Consider the following 25,224-nt stretch of genomic DNA (forward strand, 5'->3'; position numbering starts at 1 on the left):
TAAAACTTGAAAGCTTTTCTTATTTACATTTTTTTACGAAATAACAATTTTGTTGTACTATTATTTTCTATATTCTACCGGAAAATATTATACGTTAAATTCGTTACTCCATTAGAAACATCATAATAATACGCTAGAAATAATTAATAAAAATTAGTGTCGTACTTATCCTACCAATATACACAGACACGTTGGAGCAATGATAGCAAGGCTAAAAACGTGACTCGGTAAGCAACTTCAAAAAGCATATTTTTATTCGAGTAATACATTAACCTAATAAGAAGAGAGTTTTGTTCTTTTTAAATACAAATTTTTACTGCGAAATATTGAACAATCTACTTGGACGCAGAAAGAAGGTTAACGAACAGTGTTCGATTCCCTTTTTCGCAGCTCCACTGGTTTGAGAAAAACTAGGTCCGCATTTATCAAATACTGTCAATTTGTTTCTAAAATTTATACCAAAAAATGTGACCAATTGCTAGTTACTAAACACGACGACACCACAACATCTTCGCTTCCTATACTTCCGCAACATATTTTGATCTGTTAGCCCTTCATTTTCATATCATATTTGAATTATTTCGCAAGACATTTAATCACAATCTTTCTACCGAAACGATTGCAATAAGTACAAATTGATGGGAGTGGTCAAAATAATGTCATGACTAAGAGATAATATTAATTGATTTAATTATTAACTTTCGTTGGAAGAAGATGAGGTGCGTTTTAATCGTCATAAATCACATTCTTTACATTTGAAAGTAAGGTTTTTTTTTGATAAATTTGCAGGTAATATCTAATCTATCTTCACAAATACAATCAAATAAAATTTATTATACAATTACTTACTTGTACTTGCTGGTTTTAGTATTCATTTCCGCTCAGGCATTTTGGTTTACTTCATACTTTCTCTTAGAATTTTTTTAGCAAGTCAGAACTCATTTAATTTGAAACATTTATGTACGTGCTTACTATGAGACAATGCAATAGATTGTAAAATTTCGGAACAAGACGAACGACAACGGCGCGGGTTGATACAGAGAAGATGGACAGAAGTTTAGGATCAGCAAAATGTTTCTCCCGTCCCGGTCAATACGCACTACACAGCTTAAGCTTTTTGTAAAAAATTAATTTTTATTAAAATCAATGCCAGACCTTAAACCTCACATAAATTCCATTCATTGATTCTACTTTGTTTGCCACCCAAATGTACAAGGATAGTGTCATTTATTATATTGAAATATGCTTTCGTATCAACAACTGGTCATCATCCTTTGCTTATTAAAAAGTAAAGAAGTAAAAGTTTTGATAAGTGTGGCCATTTTGGCAACCAAACAGGTGGCCAATAAATCGGAAAGATCAGAAATTTAAATTAAAACTTAAGAATGCATAATCCGTATTAAGTTAAATTTTTTCACTCCTTGCATCGTTTGCTACATTTTAAGAACAACGCCGGCCTACACTAAATAAATGTTAATATTCAGAGGCATAACGCAAAGATCGTACCGATAACTACTACTAGGTCGCGACCCGCGTTACCCGTGCGAAGCAATACAAAAAAAAAAAAAAATTGTAAATATTAGATATTCCATCGTTTCACTTGAACTAAACACAAGTTTCTAAAAGCAAAGCATAAAATTTTTATTATTGCGTACATCGGCAAAAAATTTTTCTACACAATTTGCAACTCGCATGCAAAAACATGCGTAAACAATGCTGCTGGCTATTCGAAAGTTTTTCATTAACGCGATTTTTCAAGTAATTTAGCGCTTTTGTACTATTATTTGCAGTCGTGTAAAAATTTTCTTAAAATTATGAGAAGCAACTTTTTTTTGTTTTTACTTTTTCTATTACCGTAAAAATAGTAAGAATCAAGAAATTCGTTTAAAACCTATTAAAATCTTTTTTATAATAAGTTTGGAAATAATTTCTACATGTGTACCTATATTTACATATGTTTAAGGACTTATATAATTCACCTTAGGCTTATCCATTTAAGCCTTTTAGATTATTATACGGAAGTCATTATTGCATGTGTTTATTATTACAAAATTTTCAAAATATCTCATTTGATCAACATCTGTTCGTTTATTTGTTATTGGCAAATGATAGCCTTCATCTGTAGTTACAAATGGAAGTAAACAAATGGATATCTATATAATTGGAGCGCCTTTAGTGTTTTCTGTTATTGACAGGCATTGTGGAATTTACTCAAACACTGATTTCATTATTCCATTGTTAAATAAGTACGAATTAAGAAGAAGAAAAAAAAAAGGAAAAGTTAAAATAAATTGAATAGTTTGAAGAATTTATTAAGATAAAAAATCTCTTACTAATTAACAACATTTATTTGATTGTCAGTAAGCAATAACATCCCTAGACACAAACATCTCAAGGCATACTTAACTGTATGATAATATGTTTAATACACTTTCAATAATATCTGGTAAGCTTATGACAAAGAGTAAAAAGTTTTTTATACATATGTACTCTAACAATTTGTATGCTTATATGTAAGTAATTAGATAAGTTACATGGGACAGAATCTAAATAATCTTATACAAGAATACATTCCCATATTTTCAATATAGAAAGATAAACAAATAAAGAGTTTCAAATCTTCATTGCTTTTAGCATATCTACACATACATATGAAATTATTTACGCACATATCACATCAAATAGTTGAGAAAAGATATCTATGCATGCGAGATAGATGATTCCTTTGAATAAGTCTGTCTGAAATCTTCAAACTGGTGTTGTGCTTTGAAATTATGTAGTTAGCAAAGTAAATGTTTGCCTTCTTGCTAACGTATGGAAAATTTTCCTCCTTGCCTCCTTTTTTGTTTTTGTTTTTTTCATTTTTTTTTTTTTTTTGTTAATTTTATTTGTGCATTGAAATTGTTTAAGATAAACGTTAATAAGTAACTGCACAAGTAACTGTGATAAGAGAAAATTGTTAAATGGATAATACCTGTAAATTCATTAATATAAACGCATGTGTGTAAACAATTGTGTTTGGTTAGAAATTTAATTAAAATTAGCAAATAGTTTATAATACGATTTACGACGCAAAACAAACGTTGCAAAACTTGATTAATAATTTTTGAAACAAATTATTTAAAACCATTTTCTCATCAACAAATTATTCAAAGAAAATTTTAACAAAAATTTACAAATTTTGAATATTAGCAGCTCGCAATGGATAAAACTTAGAAGTACAGAGTGAAAGCAGAACAACTGCTTTTATCTTAAAAACATCTTGATAGAGCACCATTAAGAGACTTAAGGGGACATTGGAAATCTTATGTTTAGTTAACAAGTATTTTAAAGGCAGTTGAGCAATTTCGAAACTAGATATTTGTCAAACTTTCCAAACTGATAAGCCAGATTCTTCACCAGACATTTGCATATGAATAAAATTTGTATTATTTAGAACGCCTTTGTAATACTGTGTTCAACAAGTGACATGAATCGCGTATCGCAGATCAGAAATATTCTGTGACAGACATCTGTGTCAAATTTCACAACATAAACGTCATTAGTGTTTCAGTTGCGATTAGTTTTAAACGTCTCGGACGACCATCAAGCTGTAATGATGAAAGTAACGTCAAATAAATCAAAGATTGTGTGCTCAAAGACTTGTCGCCGATGTTGGCATTTCAGACAATTCAGTCAATTTTGGTCCTTTATCCGCATGACTAGCCGATTCGGCAAAGGTTCGCAACTAACAAGACAATGGTCGCGACAGAGTTTTCAATACGGTCTAACATACGATCTAAGTTACATCCATGCTTTGTAAATTTATTAACAAAAATATAGGCAATAAATAAATAGTCAAATTTTGGCGTGAAATTTCAAAAACTCTCAAATTCTTTGCAAAAGAGCGTCGCGTTAAAACCTGCAAGAAGGTGATTTCTGTCTATCAATCGGTGATGAAACGCACTAGAGAGATGAGACTTGGATGTCGGAAGCGACCGATCAATCGTGCGAATATCGTGCAAAAGGTCAGCCAAGAAAGAGAAAACCGCGCCAAATTTGCTTAAAAATGAAGGTGATGTAGCGTTATGCACTGTGAATTCTTTCCGCCAGGTCAAACTCTTAACCAGGAATATTATTCGAGTGTTATTTTTGCGTTAAGCTATTTGCAAAAGAGATGGGAATTGTGGAAAGACAGCTCTTGGTTTTTGCATGACGGTAATGTGCCATCTCATATTGCTTTGGCTCTTTGAGAACAGTTCGTTAAAAATGCAACATATGCTATTCCAGAACTACGGTATTCACTTGATTTAGCCTCTTGTGACTTCGGGCTGTTCCGTAAGCTCAAAATACGACTCCGGGGACAAAGTTTTGACTCGATTGAAGATGTGCAAGCTGAATTGCAAAAAGCTTCGAAGAGCATTCCGGAAATCGAATATAACAACTGTTGCGAGGACTGGAAAGAACGTTGGCTTAAGGGTATAGCATCTGCGGGGGGAGTTACTTTGAAGACGACCAAACAGACTTAGTATAATAAATAGATTTTAAAAAAGATGAAATTAAATTGGTCTTACTTTTGAACGCAACAGTATGCTGCATATGCAAGATTTTGCTAACTGTTAAAAAGGTTGATTTTTAAAACTTTCGTTCCCTACTTTTTTTTCACCGTTTTATTCTCCTTTGGGACGCATAGATGTCCGGGAATAATTTTTGTTTTTCCCATATCCCTTTTGCGTATTAGATTATAAAAGAATAATATTCTATTAAGAAGAAAAGCTAAAAATACTAACTCAATTCTAGTGCAACTAGTTTTGGTAAAGATGATGGACGTGAAATGATGATCAAAAGATAATCAGACGGTTTGGATAGATTAAGTAAAAGAATTTAGGTTATGCGTGCCAAAGAGCGATAAGTTTTTTTTAACTTATCCCTTCTGAAATGCCACTAATTACGGGCATCATATCATCATTGGCAATGTTATTTTCATTTAATTTTCAATTTTTATGTTTTTTATTTTGCGTATTTACTGCAAATCCAAGCTCAGCTCTCAAAAGGCGAAAAGTTCAAATATTTAAAACACACTTTTTATTACGGATATTATATATTTATTTATTTATTTTTTTTCTTTAAATCCCTTGTACCTCAACTAACAAACAACACGTTTAAAGGGAATTAAATAAATATCACCAAACACGCACATGTGCAGCCACACTATTTGCAAAGTGTAATGCGCGCAATTATAATATGAGCGAGTAAAACTTGCTAATGAAACTTATGTAGCCGTGAAAATAATGTGAAATTCACCTACAAAACACTGACAAGCAACAATGAACAAGTTAAGCAATTAACAAAACTTAAAAGTTTATAAAAGCAGGTTCAAAGCGACATATGAATACTTCTACAAGCTTTGTATAAAATTTCTCGGAAAAAAATAGAAAAAAAAACAAAATACAACTTTCGGAAAGATGGCATCAGATGACCAAAGTTAGGAATTGTTTTATAAACTTTTAATGACTGAAGACACTCATTTTGATTATTTCTTTACAATTTTTTTTATCAACAAAATAGAAAGGATTGTAAAGTATTATCGCCTTTTAGGAGTCTATAAAATTGTTCAATGTTGCATAGTTATGTGCAAAAGAGAAATAACTTTGATTTTATATATAATGGTTGAAGTTTTGTTGATGTTGTGCTGTTTCAATGTTATTGTTATTATTGTTGTTAAGCAAACTTTTTAATACCACTTTTATTACGCTCATTTCACTGCAACATTTTGCGTTGTTACACATTTCAAAAAAAAAAATAATCATAGAACTTTCACTGTAGTGGAAGAAATGAAAACAGCATACAATGCAAACGCGCACACAGTCAAGAAGGCATCACAATTATAGAGAGTTAGTACTTTGGTAGTGCAGAAGTAGGTAGTTGTGCATAATTCTAGTGGCCATGTATGGAGTCAACCATCCATCAATAGTCAGAGTGTGTATATATCATGTTACGTGATATGTACACATTTACCCATGCAACCACTTGGACAGTCGGTTATTCAGTAAGTTTTTCATTTAAGTAATGAATAAACGAAAAGCGAAAATACCCCCATAACGGGTATATATAAGCAAGCAAACAAACGAACAAACAATCATAAATTGCTTGCTTGCCTGATTGTCTGACATAGTATTCAACTGCCTGCCTGAGTACCTAACTACCTACCCACCTACCTACCCATCTACCCATCTACCCATCTGTCTCATACCACTCCGTTAAAAAGAGCTTTCGTTTATGTACGTATGCAGTATGTTGTTTGTGGTTATTGAATGTATTGCATGGTTATATGTGTGTGAAACTATTTGCCACAGTTGCTGAAGCAATTGGCAACATTTTTCATGCTACTCATTTAAAGCATTTGTTAACGCACTGAAATTTTTCTGCCAACGATTCGCGGGCAAAATATACTTTTCTTTTCTGCTCCCTTGTCATATGTAAGCTCTTGAAAACTCTCTTTTTATACGTATATATGTTTATATAAACTTAACCATTTTTTTTTTTTTTTTAAATTTCGTATTCGTTCCATTTATTTACAGAACGTAAACTATTCGTTGGTATGTTAAATAAAAAATACAATGAGGCCGACGTTCGGCAACTGTTTACGGGTCATGGCACAATTGAGGAATGCACTGTTTTAAGAGATCAAAATGGCCAAAGTAAAGGTTGCGCATTTGTAACATTCGATACCAAACAACACGCGATTGCAGCGATTAAGGTAAATTACTAATGTGATCAGTGCTTGTTTTTCTTCTTTTTTTTTTTAATATAAGTTAGTTAAGCTTCGTTTGCTTTACGGCGATAGTTGAGTACCAATCATTTATGGTAGATTTTAATTTACCATAATATGTAATTCGTATATTTTCACTATGTGTAATAATTGTACTTCCAATACTGCTTCTCAATTATTGTTTTCAATACATTCATATTTCTTAAAAGAAGCGTTTCCGTTAAAATTGGAGAAAAATCAAGCCTATATTTAGTTATTTAATTCAAACGTTTGTCTAAATATCTTATAATGTATTAACGTAAACATATATGTGAGTATTACCTTGTAGATGGTTGCTTCCTAAAGCCACAATACAAATGATTTACAAACATACAAAATATTTATATAATGCTATATAATGTATAAGACAAGTCCCAGAAGAGGGGAACATCTAGCGAAAGCGGAAATAGTCAACCACCACAAATGGTTGCATGAAGATTGCACAGGAAACAACTAGAATTACAAATTTCCGACAAATAAAATTGCATACAATATAGCAGGAGCAAAACAAGACCGAAAACCAACATCAGAAAAAGAATAACGACAGTAATGATAACAGCGCGAACTTTTGTTACACACCGAAACGCAAGCATAATAGGCACTGCATACATATAATGCTATACTATAGTATTCTACTTTATGGTAGATAGTTGCTGTGTTTATGCATAACAAGATGAATATGCAGGTTTACTTCTCGTGTGTATACATTTAAATAAATAACACAATCTAAACGGAATGACATTTGGGAAATGGAAGCATTTGGGGTTGAGCGTATGCAACGAAAAAGAAAAATCTTTTTTAATTATGTTAAAAATGACTTGAAAAATTTAAGAAAATGAAATAAAAGCTTATTAATTTTTCCAGACTTTACATCATAGCCAAACAATGGAAGGCTGTTCGGCTCCGTTGGTGGTGAAATTCGCGGATACGCAAAAGGAAAAGGACCAAAAGAAATTGCAGCAACTGCATGGCTTGTGCGGTATTAGTGCTTTAAGTACACCCACCGCCACATCCGTTTTGGGAAACTTAAATCCAGCTGTACCGGGCACGGCCATAAGTCCTGCCACGCCGTTAGTGCCAGCGCAAATTTCGGCCGCTGCTACACGTACTAATCCCACCATGGCTGCCTTGGCTGCCGTAGCCGCTTCGCCGCCCACAGTGCCAACAGCAACAGCTACCGGCACCGCAACTTTATTACCCACCGCAGGTGGCACCTTGACGGCTGTTACACCTAATATGCTGGCGCCGCCACCTGGCAATAGCGCAGCCAATCCCTCACATGCCTCATCATATATAACGACAACTGATTCTCTGATGGCTCCGTCATCAGCTGCTGCCCAATTGCAACTATTTCAACAACTGCAAGCTTTCGGTTTGCAGCCGGCTCATTATTTACAAGGTAAGCGCAATGGACAGAAAGAACCTTAATTTTTTTAAATAAGTTTTAGTTCTTAAAAGCCTCCTTTATCAACGAATCGTATGATTTTATTTCTCCTTATCTTCAAATAAAAAAAAAAAAAAATATTCCTCTTTCTTCCATAAACCTTTTAAACAAACAGAATCCAATCACTTGTAATTACATAAATTTTTTTTGTTCCTTTTTCAAGACTTAGTGTTGTTATTATTATTATAAAAATTACTATTATTATTAGCTTGCCTAAATCCGCGTTTGTTAAAATTGTTGTTTCTGCTTGTTTGTTATTTCTAATATAAGTTTCTTTGAATGTTTTGTTGTTTAATGTTTGTGTGAATATATGATTGAAGGAAATGGTACAGTTTAGTTAAAAATTTTGAATAAGTCGTTATTTCAAAAAAACAAAGGTTTAGCTTTGATGTAAGTGTAGGCACAACTCCCGCTTTTCTTGCGTACAACACATAAGTCGTACTTGCAGTGACAAAGGCGGTCATACAATAAAATGCAAAAATTTTCCATAAATAATTAATTTTAAAGAATAAAATTGTATCCGATCGTGCAATCATAATTGTTTCAAACCATCTGAGTCCTTCGAAATCATAGGAAGAATAACCTTAACCTAAGCCATCTGCGTCATTTTATTAGAGTTCTTTACAGATTTTCCTGCAATATCTTGCCCTTATCTCAGACAACATTTGTGTTTCTCAACACTCGTTTGAATGTTCGAAAGAAATTCGTGATTTAAGCTAATAAATCCCGGTTATCGCGTAGAAAATTCTGACAGTCAAGACATTGCCCCTTCTAGTAAATCCCGCTTGTCTATCGCCTTTTCCCCCGTTGATGGGATTCCTTTCCTTGGAGAGTCTTCCCGTATGTTGGCGGTCGTCTACGTGCGAACTAACTTACCACGTAGTCAGCTATTCGAGAGGTCTAGTACGCAAGTCGTAAGTTGTAGAAAAGCTAAAAATAATGTAGTGTGATGGAGGCCTGGCCTGAGCTGGGTTAATTAGTTCTCCTATTACAATAAATTCAAGGGGGAGAGTAGTAGGGGTGACTTCCCCTGCAGTATGGAAAATCCAAAATGCAAATGTGAACTTACGAACATAATGACACGTGCAAGCCGATGCGTCTAAAACATGCTAAGAAATATATCACTTAATAATTTTCAAAAATAATTTTATGTTTATAAAGAATCGCCAAAAAATACTCCTCTGTCAAAAATGGGGTTTTGGAGTTTAATTCCCCCTACTAATAAAATCATTCTTGCGAAAGTTCACTCGTTCCAATTAATATTTATTATTTATTAATAAAAACACTTAAACAACGCGCCCCCGGGTGGGCTCGAACCACCAACCTTTCGGTTAACAGCCGAACGCGCTAGCCGATTGCGCCACGGAGGCTTAAGTGCTTCTGTCAATATATTGCTATAAAAGAAAATCGTCATATGATCTCACTACCCTTAAAATTTTTCCAACTTAGTTTATAAATAACAAACTTGGTTGAATTTGTCCAATTTTTGACAAATGTAGCTACTAATAAATAAAAGTAAAAATACGAAAAAAAAAAAGAAGAAAAATAAAATATTTTTTTTGATAACAAGTGTTATGAAATCAATGGTAAATATTTACACTTAAAGCAAGTGTTCATGCATGTAGACACCCCATAAATAGAGATATCTGCATAAATACATATTTCAATATATCAAATATTTTTCCGGGCACATATTCAATTTTTGCTTTACTTTTTCCTCTTTTTTTTTTTTTTTTTTTTAGTTGAATATGCAAATATTTACATTGTTAGTTATCAACAGGTGATAGCTGATAAATGAATGTATATAATACAAGGTACATAAAAATTGTATGTGTACATTCTCAAATGGAATTCATAATATAAATATACAGAAATATGAATGTTTAATACCATTTCTCTTTGACGATTTGCTAACTTTCCCTCACATGCTACAATATTGCCTACTACGAGAGTCCATGTTAATTGTTTAACCAACAGACGAATGAATATATTAAGAGAAAGAGAGAGAGAGAGATAGCGAAGGCGAGAATCGTTTTATCTAAAATCTTATTTAAAATCAAATATGATTGATTATGATGTAGATTTGATTTCGAAAATAACTTTAGCGCTTGGCTGGTTGCAAGGAGACCCTTCTAAATATCGACAATTAGCGGTTCACTGTATAATATTTTTTTGCATCCAAATAAGCACCAAAATACCCGTAAGGCAAAATGGGCGAACAAAAACGGGGTTTTTTTCTCAAAGTTAACACAAAGTTAAGATAACTTTACTTGTTTTATTGTAATTTTGATACATTTTAACTGATATCTTCAAGATTGCTTTACATCGCACTCATCAGCTTTACTTTGCAAGTTTTTGTTTTCTTTGCAAATATTCGTTACCCGTCAAAAGAGTCAAGCTAAGTGTAATATCCCTTTTCTTTTGAGTTGATTTTTTACCTGCAAAAAATCTTAATATATACAGATTGTGGTATTATATAAATATGCGGATGATTTTCAACGAAAATTTACTCAGGGAATGAGTTTTGCATCAAACCGAACTTTGTACACCTATTAAGCATAAGATAATTGCGCGATTTTGAATTAAGAAAATGATTTCAAGGTTGTCTTGATGTACTTAAAAAGGACTTTAAATTTAATTCTCGATCTTTCTTTATATATAATCGAATGTCCAGCATTCGAATCTCTCTTTTGAGAGTAACACATTTGATGTACGTTCGGATAAGCCAACTTTCAAGTATCGACCTCTTCGCATTTTCGCATTTGACATAAATATGTATATATATAGTACTCCGTGCAGTCTCCGATAAGAATTTAAAGTTAATACATACGAGATAGCGGTTCTAATATACCTTTGATCTTTGATATGTTTCTTTCCTTCATTGGCGTAAGTGTGGGCAGCAGTAGATGCATCTGCGAATATATACATATTTTATACAAGTTTACAGCAAGTGTTTATGTATGTTTACCGTTTAACGGGAGTTGTTTGTGCTCCGTTTTATCTTTCTTTCAGTTTAACTGTATAAAATGTTTTTTTTTTTTTTTTTTTTTCATGGCATTTTTCTGGGTCTTCTTTTGTTCGCAAAAATTTCCGCACAGTGTTTTTTTACATAGGTTTACAAGAAAAGATATGTAAACGAGAATATAGAGTTTATAATAACATGCTTGTTGTCGGCTTCACGGCATAGGCATGTAAGTGTAACCTGTGAAACGGAATTTTATAGGTACCTTTAATTTTTTTTGAAGCTTTACACTAATGTATATAAAAAAAAGTATTAGTTTAAGTTGTACGGTATTGTTTATGTTAAGTTTTCCTTTTAAAAGTTTCAAACGTGTACGCATACAAGTAAAGTTATAAGTTTATTTTTCGGTATCAAAGTGCAAATGTTTGCGTGTATGCGCATAGGGGCACTCGGTAAAAATCTTTTAATTTATCTTGAAAGCAAAGTGCCCGTAGAAAACTTGCCGACATTTCTTTTTCCTTTTTTTTTTTCTACTTTTTATTTTAGTAGCATTTTTGTTCAACGAAATTTTCCGTGTTTTTTGCCTTACTTTGAAATAGGTATGGTTATAAGTAGCACACATTCTTATATAAGTATGCGTAGAAGCAAGAGTGCGTGTTATGCACGTTTATTAAATAACCAAGTAAAGTAAATGAGGATTTTGTTAACAAAAGCTCTCCCTCCCTTTCTCTTTCCGTATGGGTTTATCGTAACTTTATATAAGATGAAAAATGTGGTTAATGTAAGTTAGCTGCCCTGGAAGAAGACAAAAAAAAACACGAAAAGTTAAATATTTTTAAATTAATAAGGAACATAAGAGAAGCTACGAATAGTCTTCGAATTATTGAGGTTTTTGCCCCGCCGTGGAGCTATTGTGCCAACTCCGTGCGCATACAAGTCATTGTACGACAAGGCAAAGACTTTTTTAAAACGATCGCAAAAGCTATCAAGAAAATATATATATTTCTGAATGTCTTTGTATGCCAAAAATATGCAATCAGACTAGATGACATTTTACGCCAAGAAGTATGCAAAAGTTGCAGAATTGTTTCATACAGACTCAAAATAATATCCGAAGGAATGCCGCGACTACCAAGTCAGTGTTGGCGGGTTCAAATCTCAAGTGCGGTAGATTTTACTTTGGTGGCAGCTGTACTGAGTGCTTAGTCGGTAAATGCATAAGACTTACCGATTGTGCACACATCCCTTAGGCTGTGTGGCCATCTTGGCATTTCTTTCCTCCTTTCTTTCTAATCGTCAACATGCTATAGGAGACATTCACTGAGTGATTGATCATATTTAAAAAAAAGGCCTAGTTAGCGACAAGGTAAGCGAAAATTTGGTATGTGCTCTAACTAAGAGTTGAGATATTATTTGATAAAAATAAGTGATCGTCCTACGAACAATTTTGTCACAATAAACAGTATATTTATTAAACCTACTACCACCATCTAAAAAAGTTGTGTTTCGCTTTTTGTTGAACCGATAGATCATACTATATCTCAAATTTCGTCAGCGAGACGCCAAGCAAGACTTTGTCATCGTCAACGCCGAAAATGAAAGCAATTTTACAGACTTCGACAGAACAGGCGGTTGACTTGCATTAATATTCACTTTTTATTTCTGAAGTCTGGAAACACTCACCAGATGTCTCTCTAAGATATTTAAACCCCTTGATCAACGTTAAATTCGGAGAAGAAATCAACTTCGAAAGGCATACTTTACGTAGAACCCAATGCGCAATAAGCAAATCCTATAACTTAAAGCCTAGGAGCAATTTTTAAATTCACATAAATATTTGCTATAGGAATAGTTTTAAAACGCCTTCCATCCAGTGCCATTTATTTCTTTAAATTGTCGCACGTTTGCCTGGGATGGTGGGTATTAAAGATTCGCCCAAAGCGAATATCATTTTCTCGCTTGTTTTCTTATCATTTAGTTAAGTTTCGTCCTTTTTTTTTTTTTTATTCTTCAAATTTTTCTGAGAAAACATTAAATTCTCTGTTGGTTTTCTCTCTTTTATTTAATTTATCGCTTACTGTTCTTTCCAAATTGTATGACATTTAAATACCTGAGGGGTATTCTTTTCGTTACTTCTTGCAAAAAGAACATTTTTTAAAATAGGTGTGACATCAAAAAGTTTTTCATCATATTTTTGGTTTTTTTTTTTTTTTCCTTTTATTATTTTACTTTACACTTGGTTCTATATTTAGCATTCTTTCCAAGTTTCCAAATTTTTTTCCTTAAATATGTAAACTCATGCGTTAAATAATAAAAACAGAAAAAAATGCTTTTCAACTTTGAAATATTTTAAATGTTTTTACACCCGACATCATTGCCTTGTCACAAGGGAATGTTGTTCTCTCATATTTGCTTCATTGTCCAGAAAAGATAAAGAGCGCAATATGAATGAAACAGGAAATTATGTCTGATTATGACTAGAAAGTGTTGAAGGCGTCAACTCTTTGATATGAAGAAAGAAATTCTTCTCTTCTTTTATTTTAAATAATTTCACTTTCAGTGAAGTGTGGCCCGTCAATACTTGGCGAAATAAGCGAAAACCCAAGGCGCTCTAATTACGTAATCAGCAGCCATGTCTAGATGTCATTTTAAAATAAAATACGCAAATAAAAAACGCAAATATTTATAGAAATTTTAGTCGAAAATCAAATTGTAATCTAGTACAGCATAGCGGGAAAACAAGTGGAGACACTATAGCTGGCCGCAGCGCACCAAAAAAAAATACCATAAAACGTTTCTTTTAATACAGTTATTCACATAGCGACATTTCAAAATAGAGCATTATGTGGGAAGTGATGCGATTCGAACAATTTTCCATAGCATTCGTTCTTAGGCCAAGACACGTCTGTGTATCGCTAGCGACATGTTATTTCAACACCCCCATTTTTTTCTTTTTTAAATATGACCAATCATTGGCGGGAAGTCCTCTTGTCGTGTAACGCGGTGACTGTTACAAAGAAGGGAGAGGAATAGGAAGAGGCGGCCGCAGCACAGTAGGTGCTTGCCCAATCGATAAGTGGTATGCCTTCATCGTAGCTATTGCTACGACCAAAGAAAACTCTACCCACAGAAAGCTTCCATACGTCGTCGTCAAAAGGGCGGACGGACAGACAAACTTGAATGTGTCTATCTCCAACTTATATCGTATAGCCTACGCCACCTGCGGTGCAAAGCTATCTTAAGTTTTTTTGGATGTACGCACACCCAAGGAAGCAGTTGGGATAGTTCTACTCTTTATTATACCGATCGACTTGGTGTCACTTTCTGAATCGATCTAAGTTTTTCTGTCCGGCTGGCCGTCGCGGGATATTTGGATGAAACTTGATACACCGGCAAGTTTTATACCAAGGATGAACGCTGTTGAAAATGTTTGGGATCGGACCACTTTTTATTTTAAAAAGTCCTTGTATGAGTAATTGTTTTAAGCGAAGTTGTGGAGTGTATTTAAGGGTGGGCCTCACTATCATATGTCCCATTATAATATTTTTTCTTCCTTTTATATTTAATAATGTGCAAACAGTTCAATATTGCTTTGCTGTCTTTGTTCGGCAGCGTTGTCATTAGAGGAGATGTAAACAACGTTTCTCAAATTTCGGACGAATTTCATATACTTTACTTACTTTATCTGGTAGACCAGCTTTCGGCGCTTTTTCAATATCAACAATCTCCAAAATCGTTAAGAAGAAAACACTTTGCATGTGACTTCTTTTCATAAAGTGTCATCACCATAAACAGCAACCTTTTTTTGGAAAGCCTGCGAAGTCTTATCGCCTTAGCCGGAATGATAGCTGAAAATGAGAATTTCTTCTTATTCTCGAAACTCATGTATTTTGGATTAACTATAGGTTGTGAGATTTAAAATGACGAAAATTACGACTAAAACTATAAACATATGCATATAAAAACTATTTACATATACATATGCGTATAATTAGAATGATATTTTGAAATTTCTCCTATTAGCACAGAATAAGCTTAACTTAAGCAGTGGATACTAAAACTTTAGTTTAGTGACCCATTTAGTTAGACCTAATAACGTATTGCATTTATATTTTTTTATTGGGCTATAAAAACTAATCTCGAATTTTTACTTTAGAGGCAGTATTTCCATTTTTTTGCTTAATCCGCACAAATAACCTAAGACCCGCTACACTAAACATAAGCTTTTGGAAATTTTAAAGTTAGTGCGAATAGTTAAATAGAGCTTGCGAAGCATTATTGTGAGTAATCTCTTCTTGTATGATTAGTGCAAAAATGTTATTTTGAAAAATATTTGCATTTTGTAAAGACCGAATTGAATTAACAAAAAAAGTACGACACACATGGTGGCATGTTAAAAATGAAATCAATGATTATTAAATTGTTAGCAATTGTTATAGAATTTGTTGGTATGGATATATGCGTATGTGTGATTGTGTGTGTTTGGGCGAGAGGGAATGTTTGTGTACTTTTGCACATATATGAAACGTAAGTCAATACGTATTTAAGCGGCTTACTTTCTGTTACAATATAGATTCAGTTATTTTGTCATTCAAAAAACAAAAAAACAAAAAAACAAAAACTAAAACAAAAAATTAATATGAAGAGAAATATTGAAGAGAACTAACTTGGAAATCAAATCAATTTTAAATAAGCATTGCTGTCGGGTAAGGCCGACTATTGAATACCCTACACGACTTCACCTAAAACAATTCTTCATTTTCGCCACAAAATACCAGAAATCAAAACTTGTTCCCATATAAAGCCCTCTAGTCTTCATAAGAATCCTCAAAAGGCAAGAGATCGGAAAAACGAACTCTGTAATCTGAATTTATCTCAGTAAAAATTTTTATATCTACTAATTTCTCTGAACCCAGGGAAGGGCTTGGAAAAGCGGCCCGCACCATTTCAATTTTCCAATTTCATTTATCAAATAACTGCTTTTTCAAAACGTAACTTTACATGGGAGCATTAAAAATTGTCCTTTGAAGCGTTTCTTTAAAAGCGTTCGTGCTTAGTCCAAAATAAAAACGGTCTAAGTTTTTCATCAACAAATTTCGAATGTTATTACCTGTAAATTGATAACGAATATACGTGAACAACCTTCGAATAAACAAACAGATCGACGTGCTTACATTATTCCGAGTAAGGGGTCTTTCTCAAGTTCATCCAGAGTGCACATATACTTAACTTAGCACAAGTGGTGTAGGGTATAAAAGTGAATACAAAATTTTTTCCATCCGTTTAGCAACAAATCTTCTCAATCTATTGCACGTCTTTAACTGCACTTATCATCCAATTTATAACGTTATCGCCATTGTTAACTTACATGAGCACAATGTAAACTGTATATTCTGTATGCTATATGCTATGCCATGCCCAGTGAATGTGTAGGCATTGAATGTGTGTTCTTGGACGCTCCTTTCCATATGTGTGCTTGTGTACGTTTCGGCTCGCTCGTCTTTTTAAGGATTTTCAATGTAATTTAAAAAAAAAAAAATAATAATAAGAAAGAAATCCTTAACTACCTTCAATAGTAAATTAAAATTTTGTTGTCTAACTGCATTTTTCCAAAAACCAAATTTTTGTATTATTTCTTTTTGACTTTTATGTAACTTTTATTTTCTCTTTTTTTTTTTTTTTTAATTATTTGTGTTGCAATCTGTTTCGTTTTTTAGTATTATTATTTTTCAATTTTGATTTATGTATTTTTGTACGTATCTATGTTTTTATATCTCTGTACGCGTTTGACTTAATCTCTATTTCTCCTCTTTTTTTTTTTTTTATTTAATTTCATTGTTAAACAACAACAAATTTTTTGTATAATTTTTATTATTATTATTATACGTAAATGTAAATAATCCAACTGGGTGTGTGTTTTCTTCTATGTTTTTTTATATATTCGTTCAAAAACAAAAACATTTTTTGGTATGTCTATGATTGACTTAATTGTGTGGTCATGTAAAAACCAAAAAAAAAAAAAAAAAAAAAAAAAAAAAAAAAAAAAAACTGTATCTCAAACCTTAAAAACAACCATCAAACAAAACACAATTTCCCTTCAAATATAATAAAAATAAAAAATAAAAAAAATAAAAAAAAAAATAAAAAAAATGGAAAAAAAATCAGGACTAAATTTCCCACCGGATCATAGTACCGCAGCTGCAACTTTATCGGTTACCTCAGCGGGCAATAACAACAGTCACGGCCACAACAGTACTAGTGCCAACAGTGGCGGGCTATTGGCCACTCCAATGTCTATGCAAAATCTAGTAACATTGGCAACGTTTAATCATGGCGCTCCTACACAATCACATGCGGATCATCATCAACATCATCATCATCATCATCAACAGCACATAACTCACTCGTTGCACAGTCATCATCCCTCAACGCAACAGTTGTCAGCCGCCCAAGCACATCATGCTCACATGGCGCAATTTTCAGCTACGCAGCATATGGCTGCAGCTTTAGCTGCTCCAACTCCATTAACTGCTCACTTGACTGCTGCCGCGGCTCCCGCAATGTGTAAGTATACAGAAAACAAAAATTGTTTTAACCTTTTATTGTATAATACATAATGCGTAAGTAATTAAATTCTTTTCGTGCTTGAATTAATCAATTGTTTCTTCTGCTATGCTTCTTATTAACTGCAGATATTTAATAAATAGCTCATGATGCTGAAAACATTTAACTAATTTATTTTCCACAAAAAAAAAAAAAAAAGAAAAGAACACATTTTTTATTTATTTATGTATTCATTGTTTGAAATTGTATTTTATTTACAAGAACATCTTTGCCCTGAGGCATATCCTTTATATCCCTAACTGCTCTTAAGACCATTATATAAAAAATACAAACTGATTGGATGATTATTATGTAAGTGGCCTCTGCAAGGATCTGTGCAAATGTAAACACCCAGAGGCAAACTTCAGCGACTTGTGTCATGTAGTTATATTTTGTAGTATTAGTTACAAATACAATTTTGGGTATAACGCAATAGTGTCGTGTAACGTGACTATCTGTCCCGGCGACGAGATTCCTTTCCTTAGAGAGTCTTCGAAGATGTCGGGGGTCGTCTACGTACAAACTTCCTTACCGTGTAGTCAGCTACTCGGGAGGTCTAATGCACAGCCAGTAGGTTGCAGAGAAGCTAAAGATCGTGCAGTGTGCCTGGCATGAGATGGGTTGATTACTTCTCCTAGTAAAATAAATCTAAGGGAGAGAATAGTCGGAGTGGAAGCATGGAAATATATTTACGTCCGCTCGGACATAAGACATGCTTTTGAAAGTTTCACGACCACTGCAATTTGCAACTGTTTTTAATTTCCATTCATGAAAGAAGTATAAAGATAGGCGCATTCGTTTGATAAGCTTGGGCAAAACCAAAAAAAAAGCAAAAAAAAATTTATTAAAACAAAAATTTTATCTCAGCAACGATTGCGATTAACAAGAAACTCTCAATATCGGTCAGAATGTCAGTTATTAAATATTTACCTTAAAGCTAATACAATAACAACAAATATTTGCATATTTTTCTTCTTCTTCAATTCAATTTCAATTAATACGTGCTAACAAACGAACATAAACAATTTTTATTCTGATTTAAATAAACGCAGCACCGAAAGACGGGCAGACGGGTGAGCCTATGAACACTTCCTAAATATTTAAATTTAATTAAAATGTAAAATTTATTGCATAAAATTTTATTACCAATAAAAACGTATAACTTTCGACTGAAATAACATAGCGACATAGCAATAATAATTGCAACAACAAGAGCAGAGCAGCACATAGATAGACAATAAAATATTTTTTCGCTAAAATAACGCAGAGGCAAACACGAAAGAAAAGAAAAAAAACCGAAAATATTTTATCGGACGCAGAGATGACTTGAAAAAAGTCCGAAAAACATACAGTCAATAATCTCCGGAAGGAATGATAAACACATTCATACACGCACACATCCATGGGTATATACATATATAATTGAAGTGAAACGCTTTAATAAAAAGAATTAATATGAAATTTTTCGCATTTAAACAAATAATAAAACATGAAAGTTCTCTGAAAAGTAGTAAAAAGGAAGAAGAAAAAGAAGAAAGAAAAAATTGGAATAAACGAATAGGATGGAATGCAATAAATGGAAATAAGAGATGAGATAAAAAGCATATGAAAAAATGACAAAAATTGCTGGCATCACAAAGTCATTTGTTTATATATTTTTGGGGCGCGTTCAAGGTATACTACAACAACACTAATAACAATAATAATAATAACGACAACAACAACAACAATAATAACAAGAGAAATAGTAGTAACAATGTGAACACGAATTTTATAGAAATTCATGCAAAAATCTCTATCCAGCACTCGACACAACGTAAACATATTGTACGCTGTGAACTTTGTCGGAAGTGAAACACAATAGAATACCATTGTCAATGGTTTTTATTTTTTACATTTTTCTTTTTTTTTTTTAGAGGACATATATATATATATACACACACACACACACACACACACACACACACGCACAAAACGATATCAACTCTCATGAACGAAAGGCATTACAACAACGAGCGGTAACAAAAAAACATATAAAATCCATAACAATCCAGCGAAATTGTAAGCAGAATTTTTAGTATTAGAAAAAAAAAATTGTTTTTTGTGTGTTTAGAACGCTTACATAAATAAATATACTGCGACAAGTGTAAAATGTCTATAGGTACGATTTTGTCATCGACAGTTTTTAGGGCAGGGCATAAAATTGAAAACGCGTACAATATTAAGGGCATATAGAAAATAAAGAAAAAAAAATGAAAACAAAATGAAAATAGAATAAAAAATTGAAATTGCTGTTGAATATGATTTTATTTTTGTTTTTTTCTAATGGAGATTTCTTTGTACATTGTTTTCAAAGGTTTTTTTTTTTTTTTAAAAGAAAATGTTAACAAATGAATATATAAACGACAAATTGTAAAGATTTGTTCGGTTAAGCGTGTATAAACTTATTAGGCGATAAAGGAAAATATTCTTGCTACCGGAAATCCCGGTTTCGGTCTTTTTCACTTTTTCACTTTTTGAATTAAATGAAATTCATGAAGAAATAACTGTAAACGTAATATATTAAGTTACTGAAAGATATGTGATATGTGTCCGATAATATGGTATGCATTTATAATTGTAAGTATTTAGAATGACTTTTCGTAGGGAAACCTTCAATTTTATTTATTTTTTTTATATTGCTTCAGTCTCTGTAAACTTTCTTGTTCAAAAATACGGTTTACATTTATAATTAGAGTTTCAGAATCATTTTCTGAGTCGGTTTAAACCTGTATCTCCGTTTATCCGTCTTGTATTCTTGAGTTCAACCTGCAGGTCGCAATTTTTAAGATATATTGATGAAATTTTAGTACAACGATGTGTTTCGATTCAAGAACGAGCGCTATGAAACATGATTCGAATTGAATTACTTTTTCGATCATTTCCAATATAAGATCTTATTTAGAAAGTCGATGTATGAATAACTGTGGGCCACGGCCCACCATAGATGTTTTTACTGGGTCTTCTTTTCAGCTTTCATCATCATAGCCCTGAGTATGTTCACGTGGGAGAGTAAGTTGTTATGGTTTCCGTATTGCTCGTGAAAGCCCGCACATTGGAAGATGGCTAGAAGATCATACGGCGTCATCTAAATTTAGCATAATTTAATTTATATCCTACAAGTTTTACTGTTTTCCAAATTCCGTCTTAAAAAACTAGAAATTATACTTTCCCTTCAAACAAGGGCTTGCTCTTCCTGATAATGCATACATATACATATTGATGTCATATGTTGTACAAAAACCCAAGCGATGGCACATGTAGTAACTAGTACGCGTGATATGCTCCCAAGCAGCCTACTGATACGTTCATTGCTGAGGAACCACTTCAACATACGTATAGACTTACTTGAGTTGATGGTTATTTCAGAGCTGACCTAGGGGGCAAAATAAACCGATTTAACTACTCTAAGACCGCTCTTAAGGGAATTAAAATTTTCTTGCTTGTGTAACTTATTCGGTTAACAATAATTTTTATTCGCATACTCTCTTTGTTATGGTTTTTCAGACTTTTCGCAGCTCAATTCAGACCAACAATGCCAAATACCTAAAGTCGAAATAAAAAAGAAAACCAAAAAAACAAAGGAAAGATAGAGAACATAGAACATATTCTTAAGCGTGCGTTTGTGCATTTGTGATTAAAATATATAATATATACTCTTAAACAATGGGAAATAGGTGGAACAACACCTTTTGTATTGTTGCTTAACTGAATGCCAATTTAAATAAAAAATCCTTTTGTGTTCCTGCAATTTTTATTTCAGATATTGCACTACATTGTAAAGCATATAAAATTTTAATTACGTTACAAACATGCACAACCCACACACACATACACACACACACACACGCAAACACACATCTGCATACATAAATAAATAGAAAACCAGACAACGTAAAAATTACGAAAAATACAAACATAAAAAAGAAGAAGAAGAAAAAAGAGCGACAGAACTTTTTTGGAAAACTAGCAAAATTATAAAATAATTCATCCCGAGCTCTCTTCTATTTCTCTATGAACTAAAAAGCAAGTATGCATCAGTTGGTTAGTTTATAAGTTATATACATATGTATACTATGTTAGTATACATGTAAACATATACTACATGCATATGCACCCTTGAATGGTGTATTTATCTATGAATGGACGCAAGTGTGTAAATTATTATTCTCTCTTGTATTATTTGTATAATTAGAAGGGTTTTCTCGGTGAACAATTAAAATCAGACTTCCCTACAACACATGCACATACACAATACAAACATACTGTCAAAAAAATACACGGAGTCTGCTAATAAAACTTAGTTCATCGTTGACAACAGCACAAAATCACTCATCGAAAGCTTTTAGTGGGTAATTTTGTCTAGAGTTTAAGAGCTTTGCTTGGTTCAAAACATGAACTACATGATACGTTTAGCTTTCAAAATTGGTTGTTAAGCCTATCTCGTACACGATGAGCCTTTGAAACTTATTTTGATGTTTACCTTAAATTTTTCGCTCTTCACTTTAAATTAACAATTTACACAAAAAAAAAAAAAAAAATCTGTTTATATATACGTATAGGTATATATATAATATAACATATATACATATAAAAATGTAATATAATAAAAATATATATATATATATCCTCAAAGGGTCATCGGATACCGGATAGGGTTAACCACCAGTTTTGAAAACTAAACGCATCATGTGGTTCTTGTTTTGAGTCTAGCAAAGCTCTTATACTGTAGACTAAATTACCCGCTAGAATCTTTCGATGAGTAATTTTATATAAAATTGGACTTAGTCACGAAGTCAAAATTAATCTCTTTCGTTTTTATAACAAATCTTGCCGCGATGAGTCTCACAGTCTCACAGTTAGAAGAAAATCTCATATTTAAGCATGTAATCGAAAGCAAAATTTAGAACAGAGATGCGCTACGGAATTGTGCATACCATTTCAGAACAGTGAGTATAGTATCGCATTCGATAATTGTTTTGCGAGTCATAAACTTAACCGCACTTTATGCAGAACTTCTATATTAACTCTTGCTTATTTTTCGAAGGTTTCCTTGGTTTTATGTAATTTGTAATCAAAAAATATAATATTTGGAGAATTCATTTAAACGGCATGAGAGACTGAGAGGCACGTCATGTTAGGATTAGGATTAGGATTAATATCTAACGAATGATAGGTTACATGGTCGAGGATGAAAAAAAAATGAAATTCATCTTCAGCCATACTAATGTAGATTTTCAGTCGCTGTATTGTCTTTTCATAATTGTAGCACTTATGTACAACTGCTTTGGATAGAACATCATCATCGTAGACGTTTTCTCTCATTTTCACTCAAAACCTTTTCACAATAATTTTATTTAAAACGGATCTAGCACACTAATCGAATAGGCAGTTAGTGCATACTAACTAATTTCGGGGTTGCTCTGCTTTTAAATTAACCCCCGATATTTTTTTGACAACGTTTAAAATGAAACTATACACACAAACGATGTGCAATATTCTGTGTTTATTTTCCTTTTCATTTAAAATTTCTTTCTATTGTTTTGTTATATGTGAGCATTAGCACGTATCGTTAGTTCATACTTGCATTTAAAACATCTCAACTCACTTAACACGAATGATAAAAAAATGGCATTGTTTTAAGAAAGCTTTTTTTCCAATTTAATATTCGATGCATTCTAAGATATATTAAAAAAAAAATTCTGATATCCTTCCCTTCCTCTTCTTAAGGGCCTGGTGCAGACGCTTTAACCTCACCTTACGGAACAACAGCTCTTAATTCTTTAACCAATGGTGCCTACACAACTGCTCCGTTAACAGCTCAAGCGTTACAAGCAGCCGCAGCCGGAGTAGCAGGCAAACAAATTGAAGGTTAGTGATAAAAGAAAAGACATGCTTCTGTTTTTTTGTTCAATTTAATAATTTCATGTTCGATCGCCCCTCTTTTAGGGCCTGAAGGCAGTAATCTTTTCATATACCATCTACCTCAGGAATTTACCGATACCGATCTCGCCTCAACATTTCTACCGTTCGGTAATATTTTGTCGGCCAAAGTATTTATTGATAAGCAAACAAATTTATCGAAATGTTTCGGCTTTGTTTCGTATGATAATCCACATTCGGCCAGCGCTGCTATACAGGCTATGCATGGCTTTCAAATCGGCACTAAACGTTTAAAAGTACAACTGAAACGTTCAAAGGATGCCGCTAAACCTTACTGAACTGAAATTGAAAATGTGAATAGAGTGCCTTTAGTCGACGTGGAATCAATGAGAAAGAATAACCAAAGGACCAAAAAAAAAAAAAAAGAAGAAAAAGAAAAAGAAAAAGAAAAACCCGAGACACAATAATAAACAAAGCAAACAAAATATATTTAAAAGAAAAACCGAAAATGTAATAAGACAACCAAAGAAAAAACATTTCTAATATAAATATTTTTTTTAATATACATTTAAAGAAAACAATGGTCCATTTAAGAAAGAAATTTTTCTTATAATTGGAATTTTTTGTTAAAAAGTCTTAAGCCAAATAGTTAAGTTAAAATGTTTTAAAAGAAAAAAAAAAATTAAATAAAATTATTTGAGTAAATAAAATTACTTTGAAATTCGGATACCCACCAGCTCTACACTATATGTATATATATAGACTTTATATATGTTAAAATTAATTGTAAGCAAGCATGATCGATCAGTAACATTTGGTTACTGAACTTTTATCCTGACCTTGCATACACCACGTCAAGCGTGCGTTGTAAAATTGCAAAGTATTTGATAAGTTGTTTGACCGAATAAATTTGTGCACTAAACTTTCAAACGATCCTTACACCTGACACTCTAAGCAAACATATGAAATGTAAGGTATAACATTTGTGATGAACTGTGTAATTTGATTCATTTTAAAATTCAGAAACTTGCCAAGTTAAATGGAAAAAAAACGTTCCTGGCGCGAGATAATAAAACTGACTTTTAATCCAAGAAATTACATCATTTTAGTCCTGATTGTCCCGCGGAAACTAGGGAACGAATTAATGTGCCAGAGAATCGGTTCTAATTAGGGGCATGGTAGTGTAACTTGCTAAACGTTAACATTGACGCTCAGCACATGTGCAAATTAGCATTTTGTCGAACCACTTCTTTTTTCTAGCAAAAGATTATTTTACCTTATTGATCTACAAGAGTAGGCAATGCATTCCTGTTATTTACTTATCGCTATGAACATAATCCGCGTTTCGCCTCTCAACAAATGCTCGCTATAAATCTTTTCACAGATCTGGTTTACAAGCGCTTAATAACGCAAAGCCTCGGGCCTTTTCGTTTAACTATTTCTTTAGTAATTTTTAGATAAAATATTTTTTGTTAGTTACTGTATCGCGGTTTGTGATTCCAC

At 32.7% G+C, this 25,224-nt stretch overlaps 1 protein-coding gene and 1 non-coding gene across 5 annotated transcripts in view; one reads left to right on the forward strand and one right to left on the reverse strand.

The window, feature by feature from the left end:
- LOC119635554 (CUGBP Elav-like family member 2) overlaps window positions 1-24,155 on the forward strand; it is a 134,746-nt gene extending 110,591 nt beyond the window's left edge. For 2 of the 4 annotated variants that reach the window (XM_038030409.1, XM_038030411.1), the window contains 5 exons: window positions 6,561-6,739; window positions 7,655-8,189; window positions 17,362-17,760; window positions 23,569-23,709; window positions 23,788-24,155. In XM_038030409.1, coding sequence (XP_037886337.1) covers window positions 6,561-6,739; window positions 7,655-8,189; window positions 17,362-17,760; window positions 23,569-23,709; window positions 23,788-24,059 — 1,526 coding nt within the window. In that variant the 3' untranslated portion in view covers window positions 24,060-24,155. Of the gene's footprint in view, window positions 1-6,560; window positions 6,740-7,654; window positions 8,190-17,361; window positions 17,761-23,568; window positions 23,710-23,787 lie in introns of those variants that run through there. The other 2 variants (XM_038030410.1, XM_038030412.1) reach the window with 2 other exon arrangements.
- On the reverse strand, window positions 9,531-9,604 carry Trnan-guu. Its single transcript has one exon. It is a non-coding gene; the product is annotated as a tRNA-Asn (tRNA).
- Window positions 24,156-25,224: the final 1,069 nt, after the last annotated feature.

The sequence above is a fragment of the Glossina fuscipes genome, unplaced genomic scaffold (genome assembly GCF_014805625.2).
Source record: "Glossina fuscipes isolate IAEA_lab_2018 unplaced genomic scaffold, Yale_Gfus_2 26, whole genome shotgun sequence".
NCBI classification, from domain to species: Eukaryota; Metazoa; Arthropoda; class Insecta; order Diptera; family Glossinidae; genus Glossina; species Glossina fuscipes.